The sequence below is a fragment of the Pezoporus occidentalis genome, unplaced genomic scaffold (genome assembly GCF_034315485.1).
Source record: "Pezoporus occidentalis ecotype Australia unplaced genomic scaffold, CSIRO_AGI_Poc_V1 ctg128, whole genome shotgun sequence".
Lineage (NCBI taxonomy): Eukaryota > Metazoa > Chordata > Aves > Psittaciformes > Psittacidae > Pezoporus > Pezoporus occidentalis.
The window spans coordinates 327,983-340,668 of record NW_026913082.1 but is presented as its reverse complement, the minus strand read 5'-3'; the positions used below and the strand labels follow the sequence as shown (position 1 = coordinate 340,668).

Sequence of the window (12,686 nt, the reverse complement as noted above, 5' to 3'; positions counted from 1 at the left end):
TTCCTACATGGCTGGAGCTCACAGAGCTCCAGAAACCATTAAAGCTGCTCCACAGGTGGGACTTGGGGCAGCAAGAGGTATCAGTCAGGCCTCTTCACACCCACCAGCTTAACTACTTGCATTCTCCTTTCCATCTAATAAACATAGAGGAAAGGAGCTCTCTACATCCATTTCTCTGCTCTAACACATGCTGCAGCTTCCTTACCAGGTCCTTGAACATGACTTAAATCTGCATGAAAATATAAACAGAAGATCTGCTGTTTCTTTGCAGGAATTTGTGGCACATTCATCTTTGATCTTGAGAAGAGAGGCCAGCCCAAGACCACGATCAAACAGCCAGCCACTGCAGCATGGTTTTAAGACCGCTACAGTTGGTGTTAGGCAATTTCCACCTGTGTGGCACATCACAAATACACATTAGCCATGGAAATCCCTTTCTCTTAAGATCATGACCACATAATAACAATAGTTTGTGCTTCTATTTACTATTCTTCATCAAATTATGAAACTAAAATTGCAAGCAAAATACTGGCTGCACTGTTTATTTTTCTTGGGTCCTTACACGCCAGCCGCAATATGTGAAACCGAGGGCAAAGAGAGGCCAGGCAGAGCAGGGGAGCTCTGACTGTAACACGAGGTAGTAAAAACCGGAACCACTGATAGGAGTAGAGAAAAGGAGAGGGGAAAATGTGCATCAAAAAGAGATCAGATCTTTACAGGCCATTACTGCACCTCTCAGTAAAACTTTACTATAAGAAGAATGAAGTGGCACAGGATATCTTAAACCATTTTTCCCCAAATTCAGCCATAATTCAGCACCCTTGAACTAGCCAATCTTTCTTTTTAGGGGAAAACTCATCTGTTCTTAAAGGTTCTCGTGCTGTCCAAGTATTACTGTTCAATTATTTATCTAAACTAAAACACTTAAACCTCTATAATGCCTATATACCTGTGTGTATATATGTATATATATTTATTGTGAGATAGGGAAATTAGTGCTTTACTGAATTTTTCTTCTCCTTTTGATAAGCTACATCTGCATATTGAAATACTCATTAGAAATTCTGAGTGGTCAGATATATTATGCTTTTTATAATTTAATAAAATATGCTTGTTCTCCATCCTTTTTCCCCCAGAGCATGCAAAGGAGCAAATCTATACTCAGCAACCCAAGTGAGTAAGTGTAACACAGTATGCCAAACCCACTGCTTTCTACAACAACAAATCAAGATGACGTTTAGCATAGTATCCTACTGCATGACAAGTATTTCATAACAGGACTGTTAGGTGTCAGTTTTAACCCACCAAGACTGACATTCTCAATGAGGAGGAGGAAGTTACATTTCTATTTTTAGACCAATCTACAGCTTTATTCAAGATCCTCGACTCACCTCACAAATGTAAATAAAAACATCATCACTGGGATACATTAATTCTATCAACCCCTCAGCCACAGTCAAGTCAGTACACGCAGCAATTCAACACCAAACACGCACAATCGTGTTGTAGATTTTCTAACCACTGGATGAAAACACTGTGTATTGTAAATGCTACACAGAACATGGCAGAGCGAGACATAAGAATAAATGAAAGTGATCTGTATTTATCAGAATTGATGACATTTTCTTTTAATGTCTTTCAACCCCTTACCAACAACTGTTTCACCTTTTCTTTTTCTTTTCTTTTTTTCCTCCCAGTGGCTGAATCTCAGGCTGACACTCTCCTGGGCTGCACCTCATGTAAGTACAGCTATAGTCATACACTGTGACCATCACTGCATATGTTTTATTTAACCAATTTAAACAGTGAAAATATTTACCCAAATTGGGACTTCTAGACTTGCTATTTACTTCTGTGAAAATGTACTGGATTACTAAGTCCTCACTGAACAGTTAGCCAAGATAAGCATTATGTACTTCCAGATTGTCCTTTTCAGAGATCACAAACCAGTGACCTAAGTAGCCTCATACAAAGATACATCCGATTTACTACATCTTTATGCATTTGTGAAATCTGGACTTCATGGAAGTCCATGATCCGTGATTTTGAGGCACTCCAGGGCTTCTTGCCAGCCAGGAGAACCTCCATCATCGAGAAGAACTGCAGAAACAGACTGGAGGAACATCAGCCCTCGGAAGGTTCTAACTGGCATTATTTCTCCAAACTGCTTGCCAATCCATGTGAAGAAGGAGTCAAGGCTGTAATGCTCTCCCATGTCCTCTATTACTGGGCTATCATGACAGCTAAAACTGCCTGAAAACCCACAGCCCACATTAATGACTTTCATACACTGACAAGGGCCCATCAGGGAGAAGGAGAAAGGCAAAGCCAACAAACAGTCAACCAGCTTGGGGTAACTCCACAAGGAAGACAGACCTTTAGGAAAGCCAAACAGATTAAGAGGAAAGACACACAAAACTTGGTCTTGTCCAAACAGCTGATACCACCCATCTGAGTACTGATAGTGCAAACACCATCAATACTCAAACTCTGCGGGTGCATTTGAATGCAGCCTGAAGAATGTGCTCCAGGGCAAGGGCTGGCACCTGCTTGCAGTGGTGGGGAGTAGGTGACTTGTTCACCCCAGTCTCGTCAATGAGCAAAGGACTAGGAGCCAGGAATAACTTAATGTTAGTATCAGCTTTGCCAGACCAAGCGCTGTTCTGTTCCTCTCAGCAAGCCACTCCATCTTTTTCATGCTCTCCTATGTACAACAAGCATAACGTTTTTGTGCCCAGCACTCATCTCCCCAGTGTTTAATTCCCAATTTAACATTCTAGTCATAAATGCACTGCCTCCCTTTTACTTTGATAAAGTGCAGTCAAGATCAATAGGTAACACTTTTTAAAAACTCATTTCCAACTATTATGAAACAGGAGCTGGATGTTTATGAAGTAGTTATTTTTTATGTCGGTTTACCATAGGGCCTCTTCAGCCCCAGGCTTACAGCCAGAGGCCCCAAGGCATTTTTGGGAATGGAAACTTTTTGAGTTCAGCTCTTAACAAATTTCCAGCCTGCAGTATGTTTTTCATTAGTCTACATGGTGTTATAATAAATGATGCACTTCCTCTTTCATTTTATGATTTATTTTTTTTTTAAAACATGCAACAGTTTTTCTGGGTCTGTTTTTTATTACTTTCAATATACTCCACCACACTAATCTTAAAATCTATGTATAAAACCAGAAAGGAGTAAGATAGCAGCTAAAAGGTTCTAGTTTAAATCCTCCACTGAAGGCCAATCATAAACCCATTACATGTATGAAGCTCCATGGGCAGCCATCCCTTCAGGGGCTATTCTTAAAAAAAAAGAAGTCCATTATCCCAAAACTTAGAGCTGGCCTAGAAAAGGCTCCCCTAAGGTACACACTCAACTAAAAAACTTTGATCCCACTGGCCACATACAAAACATACAACAACCTCAGTAAGCCTCCACATCACAATTACAAAAAGGTCCTTCCATTGCATGAAGACCAACCTGGTAATAGTCCTGGGCCATTCGATTCAAGAAAGCTTCCAGAAAATCAGAGCAAGTTGAATGGAAGGCCACCAAGACAGCTGGGGACAGGAACGGTTGCCCTGTGATGAGAAGCTGAGGAAACTGGGGTTGTTCAAGCTGGAGAAGAGAAGGTTTTGGGTGGACCTAACAACCACCATGTTGCACCTAAAAGAGGCTTAGTTAACAGGCTCTTTACAACAATGCATGGTGGGATGAAAAAACACAATGGCTTGAAAAACAGAGGGATTCCAATATATAAAGAAATATCCCTTTTCTTTACCATTATGACAACCAAGCCTTGACACAGGTTGTCCGGAGGTTGCACAGTCTCCATCCTCTGAGTTTTTTGGGAGCTGGTCTGATCTCACAGCTGACCTGCTTTGGGCAGGAATTTGTAGAGAAGACCTCCTAAGGTCCCTTCCAACCGGAACTATTCCATGATTGATTCAGTCCAGTAGAAAATAGTTGAGATTTTAAATACCAGACACAGAATGTATCTGGAATTTACTCAGACTGTCGGCTTTTCTTGCTCCCTGTTATGATTCCAGGCACATTGGTTTGCTAACACTGTGGTCCAGTAATTTTTTTAAATAATCATAGAAAACCAGCAGTGGATAGCATTTAACCTCAGACTCCCAATTTCTTAATTGAAATCATAGAAATCTTCCACTGGTGGTTACAGCATTCTGAAGCAAAGTTTTGATGGGAGAAAAGAGGGAAATAAAGATTTACCTTACTGGGTTTTGGCCATGCAATGACAACAGCCATCAGTAAACGTCATAGTCTAATAACTGTGCCACAATTAAAAGACTTCTTTAATTGCCTCCTCTGTCTCTCCCTGAATGCAGCTTGTAGAGACACTCAGTCTAAGGGTGAAGTGCCATGACCCATCGATCATCACACGGGATTCTTTGTATCATGGTATACAAATATGAATGTACTTATGAACAGTTGGTAACAGTGACCCAAACAATACCCCAAATATTTTAAATCCAGCATTATAAACAAACCATAAGGAAAAATAAAGTCTCTTAAAAAAACCAAACCAAACCAAAACCCAAACAAACACGTAACTTTTCAGAACTTAAGTCTCCATCCTAAAAGCACAACTACCCACATTTAAATCAAGCCAAAGTTCTTCGTGCAGTCTTGTCTTACCCAAAACTACTTTTGGTGAGCTCTGCAGGAGGTCAAAAGTAAATGCCTTTAATGCTGCACTCTCAAACATCAGCTCTGAAATGTTTTTCAGGAATGTTCAACTTTCCAGATGCATTTCCACACATCTTTGCTAGTAATTTAACTCAACACACACATAGCACAGACACTGCCATAATTCAAGATAGGCGAGATGAGCATGTCAAACAGGTTACACGCTCCCCAGCTTGTGCAAGCCATGCTCACTACATGTACTAAGGACTCCCTTGTAATCCTCCCATTCCACCCTGCTGGCTTGGTATGTGTGCCACCTTCCCAACCACAGCCATGCCAGGGGCCCCTGTCATCATTCATCTCTCCTCTATACCTTTGTTTCAACATTAACGTGGTCTCTCGGAGGAGGAAAGCTGAGAGATTTGTAAAAGAGAATACTAACTAACATTCATGAACATTAACTGAACTAAGATCAGTCTTTAAGACATTATCTCAGCAAAATTCACACAGTTGGGAAAAATACAGAAAACATCTCTCCTTCTATAGCATACATATGTCTGGAAATGCAAACGGTATTCCCTCCACTGATCTTTCCAAGGAGGAGCAATTCTCCATTATATGTCCCACTGTATATATTTGCCTCTTTTAAATATGGTTTATATATAGTCGATGCACACACATTTTTTAAGACAGCCTTCTTTTTGTATTTTCCCTCTCCACATGATTTTTAATAAGGGTGTATTTCCAGTGGCTGACGGCAGCAGGAAAACTAGGCTATGCCAACAAGAAGGGATTCCAGTCAAACATCATCATGTCTAGCATATTGTGTTTCATTTACAAATCTTTGATTTCTAAATTAATGGCAGTTCAAAGTACACATTAAACACAGCCACTTTGTGCTTATGTATGTAGAGATTGCTAGAGATTAAGCCACTTTTAATTAAAGACTTAAGCAGGTGTCAGCTCATGATACTCTTTGAATTTGGTTTGAACAGACACATGTTCCATGATTATCCAGCAACGCACTTTAAGTACAAACAGAATCAAAGAGATCTTCCTAAACAAAGTGAAGGAAGGCTACTCTGTCGGATGGTTTGAAGTTTGGTACTACTCATCTGTCGTAAGTGTAACATCATATATTCAGTTGGAAAAAACATTCTAAAACACTTTGCAGTTAAACAAAAGCACTGCAAACAGCCCTATGAGGCAGAACTCCAGGCCACTCAAACCTATCAACTTCAGTGGGGTTTTGCTCTGCTGCTGTATATGCATCTTACTATCCAAAGTTAATTTTCGGTATCAAGGCCTAAACCAGATAATTTTAAAGCATTTTGGACTCAAATAATGAAAGCTTTAAATATGGAAATGCAATTATTTCTAAGTGTTTTTTGTCCCAGTGTCATACTTTAGAGTTACAGCAAGATGAAGAGCACTCTGGTGCTCCATTACTCAAAGGTTCTTCATTTTCTTTTAAAGTAAATCCAAAGATTAATTTAAAGCCACCTGATGAAAATGCCTTAATATTTACCTTCATATTTTGCTGTAACATACACCAGATTCAAATTAAGTGATTTCAAAAATTAGCCTGGATGCTTCTCATTTCAAGATGTTAAATACTGGCCTTTATGGATTTCCATTACACACTGTCTGACAGCATTTGCTGCTCTGGACTACATGAACTGACTTTTAATTCTTACAGAGGTAATGATAATAAAGTTTGCAGAAGCTGGGCACAGGTGACATTTCAGAATTTCGTATTTATTTCAAGTCCCCTCTTTCCAGGTCTAATTTTACAGAAAGTAAGTGTAAAACTGGTTAGAAAGAACTGCCAAATGCATAAATTCTCTTGATCCTTTTTACCTATTGTATCATTAGTAATAGCTACCCTTAAACTGGTCTCCTAAATCATCCTTTAGATGATGACACTATAACATCTCCGCAGTGGTGTTAGAGCTGACACTTGAAGACAATGAAAGAGCACACATGTAATTCCAGAATTTCAAACTAGTAAATCACAACTGAAGTCCCAAAGCCAAGACAAGGCCATTAGTAGAGCTTTGGGAAGAAAAAATGAGGGAGACAAGACAGCAACACCAACCATCCAGCTGACTGTGTCAATGTATGGTGTATAGCTGGGAGGATGGCTAACATGGACAGGGAGGCAAAGAGCACAACTGCCAAAGCAAAGGATATTGAATAGCTGGAGCTGTCACCTCCTGCAACAAAGTACCAGCCTGCATCTTGGATGCTGGTTAATGGATGCTACAGCATGACTGCAAAGCTGAAAAACAGCATAGGTTGATCAGCATGAAAGCACAATTCCTGGAGCTTCAACTGACCCTAAAGGAAAGACAGAGCACTTGTAAAAAAATAGTTTCCATTTTCAGATACTTGTTTCTAATTCTTTAGTATCAAATACAGCAGTACTTCACACACAGAAATCTGTAAAGTTATAAATGGTAGAAACCATTTATGTTTGACTGCTTCAGCTGTAAGGACTAAATCTGGAGTAACTGCAAAGCTTAAGTCTCAAAATACACACAGTGCAACTGAGAGCTACAACCAGTTCCTGGATTTCACCAGGCTTTTGTCTGGAGACAGCGAGAGGAATCTCCCTTAGCCAGGAAGGAGAAACTAATAAAGTCAGGTAAGATTCTGTCAGCAGCAATGGGAGGCACAGGTTATTAAATGGATCTTTGTATAGCTGCTCCACCTCCAGTTTTATTTGCTGGGAGCTGGTTATGTAACTAACACAAAAGAAAATCACCATTTCTAGGTTGTTTTCCTTTGCAAGCCCTGGGCTGCCGAAAGGAACTGAGGGGAACTCCAAAGCAGCTTCCCTTCTGTTGCTCCTCTGGGTGTTTCTCTTTGAAGTGGCACCCTGCTCATTCATTGGGTTTGTAGGTAGTCTTTACAGCAATAACCTTCCAGCCTTCAAGCTTCAGTACAGAAACATACAATTTATTAAAGCAAGTTAGTGGTGGTGTTACTTCAGCCTTTTATTTCTACTTGGTGTCAGACAAGACGCAGGTACTCTTTGTAGTAAGATTTCAGACACTGGAGAAAATGCTGAAGGTTACAGACTGATCTGATTTGAATGCTGAATCTTACAGACTGATCTGATATGGTTTGAGTAACACCTGAACAACCTAAGAAAACCATTTAGCTATGGATTCGTTCTAAAATCTAGAGTCAAACGCCACAATGGCTCTAACTCCACTGCAGTATTCCTGTGCTGTATTTAACTGAGGGTTTAACCCTTTGTTCTGACAGGGGTTTTTAAAACACTTTTTCCCCACCCCCAAAAAATATGAGTAAGCCTAAAATTAAATATGGAATGACTGCAAAGTGGGCTGGTTAGTGGACCCTAGTAACTATTCTATGATTCTATGACATCTGTTAACAGACAAATGGACCACTGACCTGCCAAATGCCTGTAATGCAACAAAAAGTGCATCTAATGCTGCTCATAACAGCAGCAGCCAAACACCCCATTACTGGTTCCCAAATATTTTCCTGGTGTTGAATGTTTGTAAACCATCCTCTTGCGCTGCTGCCAAACTCCAGGAACACTCTCCAGGACAGTTTTAGCCCTTAACGAAAAAAAATCCCCACATTATTAAGAATTACTACAGAGAAAAGATGTCAGTGGATCTGTCCTAATGGAATGGCTCTCTCTCATTCCCACATAGCGTGTGCATTGTTTATTTTCATTCTTTGAGCACAGGATTTTATAGCCATAATTATCTCATTTTCTCATAGTACAAAGAGTGCGATTTTTATTCATTGAGATCAACATTTTTCTTGCATTCTTCCTGTTTTTCTTTCCCTTTAAAATTAGCTATTAATAACAAATACAACAGATTTATGTTATCGGAATATCTCTTGGGGTAGAGATTTCATTTTAAATGAGCATAGATCAAAAGTAAAATGGACAGCTAGAGGAAATGATGTTTTAACTCCATCTCCATTCTGCATATGCTTTAAAAGAAATAGTTCTTAAACCATGCAACCTCATCTTATAAGCTTTTTGTGCAATAATTTTCACCAAAATCTGGATTCTTCAACATGCAAAGTTCAATCAAGCGGATTTTAGAAGCTAGGAGCTTGCCATGGTCACCTGGCTATGAAATCCTGCTAGCCTGCCAGCATGCAAACTTGATGCTTTACATCTTTTTTTAAAGGGTGAGGAGAATGCAGTCAAGCATTTATTAAGAAAGATAGTAAAGCCCTGGACTTACTCCCTTCTTATACATCTCCTCTCCTGTTTCTCCTGTGCTGCAAAGTGAGCTGTAGTGCCTTTAGCCTGCCCTGTAGCCTTCACAGAATACACCCAGAGGGTTAAAGCTCTTCCTCCATGCCCACCACCTGAGGTCCAAGAGAGCTCAGGAAAGAGCTGCTGAAAGCCTGCTAACAGGAAAAGGTCAGGAGCAGGGTGTTATATCATGTATGTTTGGATTAGCCCACAATAGCTAAATAAACTGATTTAATGTCTAATGACATTTTCAAACAATAGCTAATACAATTATCCAAAGTATGCAGAGACAAAAGATGCACACAGATGCACCGGAATATGTCTCTAATACATCCACACAAACAATGATGTAACAGTGAATTTCAGCAGTTCGACCATCCAAATTAGAGGCCAAACATAAAGAAGACCAAGTTTAAAAGCCTGCTGACTAGAAAAGACGCAAATATTCCCGCCTTGCCCATTATCACTCCCATTTGTATGCAGCTATCAGGTTTTTTGCTATGTTTTTAGTGTAATTCATGTTTTTTTTAACAGAATTATGGTCTTTTCAAAATAAATGCTACAGAAATGAATCACAAGCTCTAAAACCTTTTGGAAAGCTTCTCTGAAGTAGCTGGTTTAGCAGCTCTGAGAGATTTTCCCTAAAACCACATAAGGATCCTGAGTCAAGCCAGCAGAGGAAGGACCTGCAATGGGCCCAGGTGCTATCGCTCTTCCAACCTCTTTGCCACTGACTCTCTCTTTGCTGGAGGCTCTTGTAATGATAGAGCTGACATGGGAAAATAACATTCACACACCCATGATACCCCTTCAAAGGCTACACCTTCACAGTCCATTTTTGAAACCAAGCCAGGAAGGTGCAGACACACACATCCCGTACCCTCATGCTCACCAAAAGGGAGTCTGTGCCATCCTATCGGGAACCCAGAGATTCAGCTACTGCAGCAAGTTTCACCAGAACTCGATTACGAGCAGCCCTTAGGGAAAAGCTGGTTGAATTTCTCAAACAGAGACACTGGTTCTGAAGAACGAATGCATGATTAATTGGGTTGCAGCACTGGCACAATTATGGTCGCCTTAATAAAGTTTTCCATCAAAGTTCTTAGAACCTGAAATATTGTAGCAGATTAAAAAAAATAAAAGGGTATAAAAGTTGTGCTCATATAAAAGGAAGTTCTTAAGCAACTAAGCTAAAATTTGCAAGTAAGTTGTGCTTACTTCAGCTGATTTGCACATTCAAGTTAAAGTTAAAGTAATTACCAAAACATTTTCAGACACGTTATGACCAAATATGAACTTGCTGAATACTCACACTAAGATAAACCACAGCTAAACAGTCATAGAATCATAGAATAGTTAGGGTTGGAAAGGAACTTAAGATCATTCAGTTCCAACCCCCCTGCCATGGGCAGGGACACCTCACACTAAACCATATCACTCAAGGCTCTGTCCAGCCTGGCCTTGAACACCACCAGGGATGGAGCATTCACAACTTACTTGGGCAACCCATTGCAGTGCCTCACCACCCTCACAGTAAAGAACTTCCTCCTTATATCCAGTCTAAACATCCCCTGTTTAAGTTTTAACCCGTTACCCCTTGTCCTGTCACTACAGTCCCTAACGAAGAGTCCCTCCACAGCATCCTTATAGCCCCCCTTCAGATACTGCAAGGCTGCTATGAGGTCTCCACGCAGCCTTCTCTTCTCCAGGCTGAACAGCCCCAAATTCCTCAGCCTATCTTCATACGGGAGGTGCTCCAGTCCCCTGATCATCCTCGTGGCCTCCTCTGGACTTGTTCCAACAGTTCCATGTCCTTTTTATGTTGAGGACACCAGAACTGCACACAATATTCCAAGTGACCCCATTCATCTTACATCTATGCTAGTGTACACCTACAGTACTGAAAAATAAGAACTCTCAGTGAGGGCTGACCACATCCCATGCAATGAGGAGATGCCTGACCACATCACAGTCCCTTTAACATGTACCACGAAGTCTGCGTTTCTTTGCAGGTACCATTAATTCAGCTTCAGATAAAGCATATTGAGGAATATTTGTGATAAACCTTTTAGATGAACAACTCTTTTACACGAATAACTATTCTTTATAAACAATTTACACATGGGCATGAAGGGCCCAAAAGTACACCCACTAATTCACTAATGCCACAGTGATGCTTCAACAAAACCACTTTAGCTCATAAAAATAATATTCTGGCAACCACAGTCCCAAATAACTACTTTGACTTTAACCTTGTGATTTCTTTAATCCATCTGAATCACTAAATCTACCTAAGTTACCGCAGAGAGCACAGCTAAAAGATGAACTTCTGAAAGTCACTATATTGCCAAAGAAAATTGAACAGAACTTCTCAGGTTTTCTCTTATCTAGCTTATGCAAGTAAAAAATCCCACCAGAATTGTCTATCAATTGTCTATCAATTCTGGTAGTTTGAATTGTCTATCAATCAAACACGGCAGCATGTCAGAAACATCAGCATCTCAAATCCAGGGTAACTTCATCACCTGAACCACTACCAAATGTTCTTTAAACGCAAACCTGCGCTGCTCAAATGCAACTTTCATATTAACAGAGTTACTCGCAATTATGAACTTTAGGACTGTGCATTGAATTCACAGAACCATCAGTAATGAGAACTGTATTTGGAGGAGGATGGACAGGCAACTGGCATATTTAATTCAGAGTATCAAGCCAATAGCAACAGTGTACTGAATCTGAAAAGGAGACCTCAAGGCTCTGTGATCCCTGCTGCTTAGTGGCAATGCATGAGGTTATGTGTGTGTTGCACACTCAGACTGGACTCCTGTCCAGCTGAACTTATACCAGGTGCACACAAAAGTTATCTAGCTTGTGTTTAAAGGTGGTTTAAGCATGGGCTAATTTTCCCTGGCAGGTCACAGAAAAGGCTCCGCCTTCACTGAGGCTGGCACTTGCTTACTTTGCAATAAGGCAGAGTTAAAAATTAAGTCACTAAAGTAAACCTCAAACATCCTTGCTCACCATTTCACTCCATCCCCTTGCAGCCGTGTGTCCAGGACTTGAGTGTCAGCAAAAACTGCTGTGGGTCTTCTGCCACAAGAAATACCTGCGCAAGTTCTACAAGTGCAGATATTGTTGAGATTTGGGCCTTCTGGTCAAAGCATGACAGTCTCCTCTGCCTCACAACTACCCCAAGTTACCCCAGACGATCAGGGACAAGCATAACTGTGTAGGGGATTATGTATCTTTACAAACAAGCCTCAGGGAAAGCATATGAGAGAACCCCAACCAGGATAATATAACTGCAAACTGAATACACTCCTATAGGAGTGAGCAGTCACCTCTATAAAACCAAGAGAGCAGCAGACTTGAAGGAGCCACGTTATTACCTTCCACTCTCCCTGGAGACCAAAGGAGTACAATTCCGTCTCCCAGTCTCTGCATTTTCTCCTGCAAAAAGTTTATGAGGCCTGAATTTCAGAAGGAAAGCACACTTCACCTTAAACTCTATGCTCAACTGTCACTGGTATTTTATCAAATGTAAATCAACAGCATTTGAGGGCTTTGCTCGGCATTTCGAAACACAAACCACATATACCGGCTTAACCAAATGAGTGATAAAGCATGAAATACTACAAACCATTAAAAAAGGAAAAAGCATAATCCTGGCCTGCCCCACATTGTCTCCTCATAGAAATGTTACTTCTGAGATTACAGAAGGGCTTGTTTATTTAACAATTTGACCGATCTCCAACAATAGAGCATTCAATGGAAAATATTAAC

The 12,686-nt window shown here is 40.4% G+C and overlaps 1 protein-coding gene across 11 annotated transcripts in view; it reads right to left on the bottom strand.

The window, feature by feature from the left end:
- The window catches only part of CUNH7orf50 (chromosome unknown C7orf50 homolog), a 131,803-nt gene that overhangs the window by 54,525 nt on the left and 64,592 nt on the right, over nt 1-12,686 (bottom strand). The window contains exon 1 of one of the 11 annotated variants that reach the window (XM_062607970.1): nt 11,925-12,180. The exons of 9 other annotated variants lie outside the window; for them this stretch is intronic. In XM_062607970.1, the coding sequence (XP_062463954.1) occupies nt 11,925-11,927 (3 nt within the window). In that variant the 5' untranslated portion in view covers nt 11,928-12,180. Of the gene's footprint in view, nt 1-8,889; nt 9,328-11,924; nt 12,181-12,686 lie in introns of those variants that run through there. One more of the 11 variants, XM_062607969.1, reaches the window with a different exon arrangement.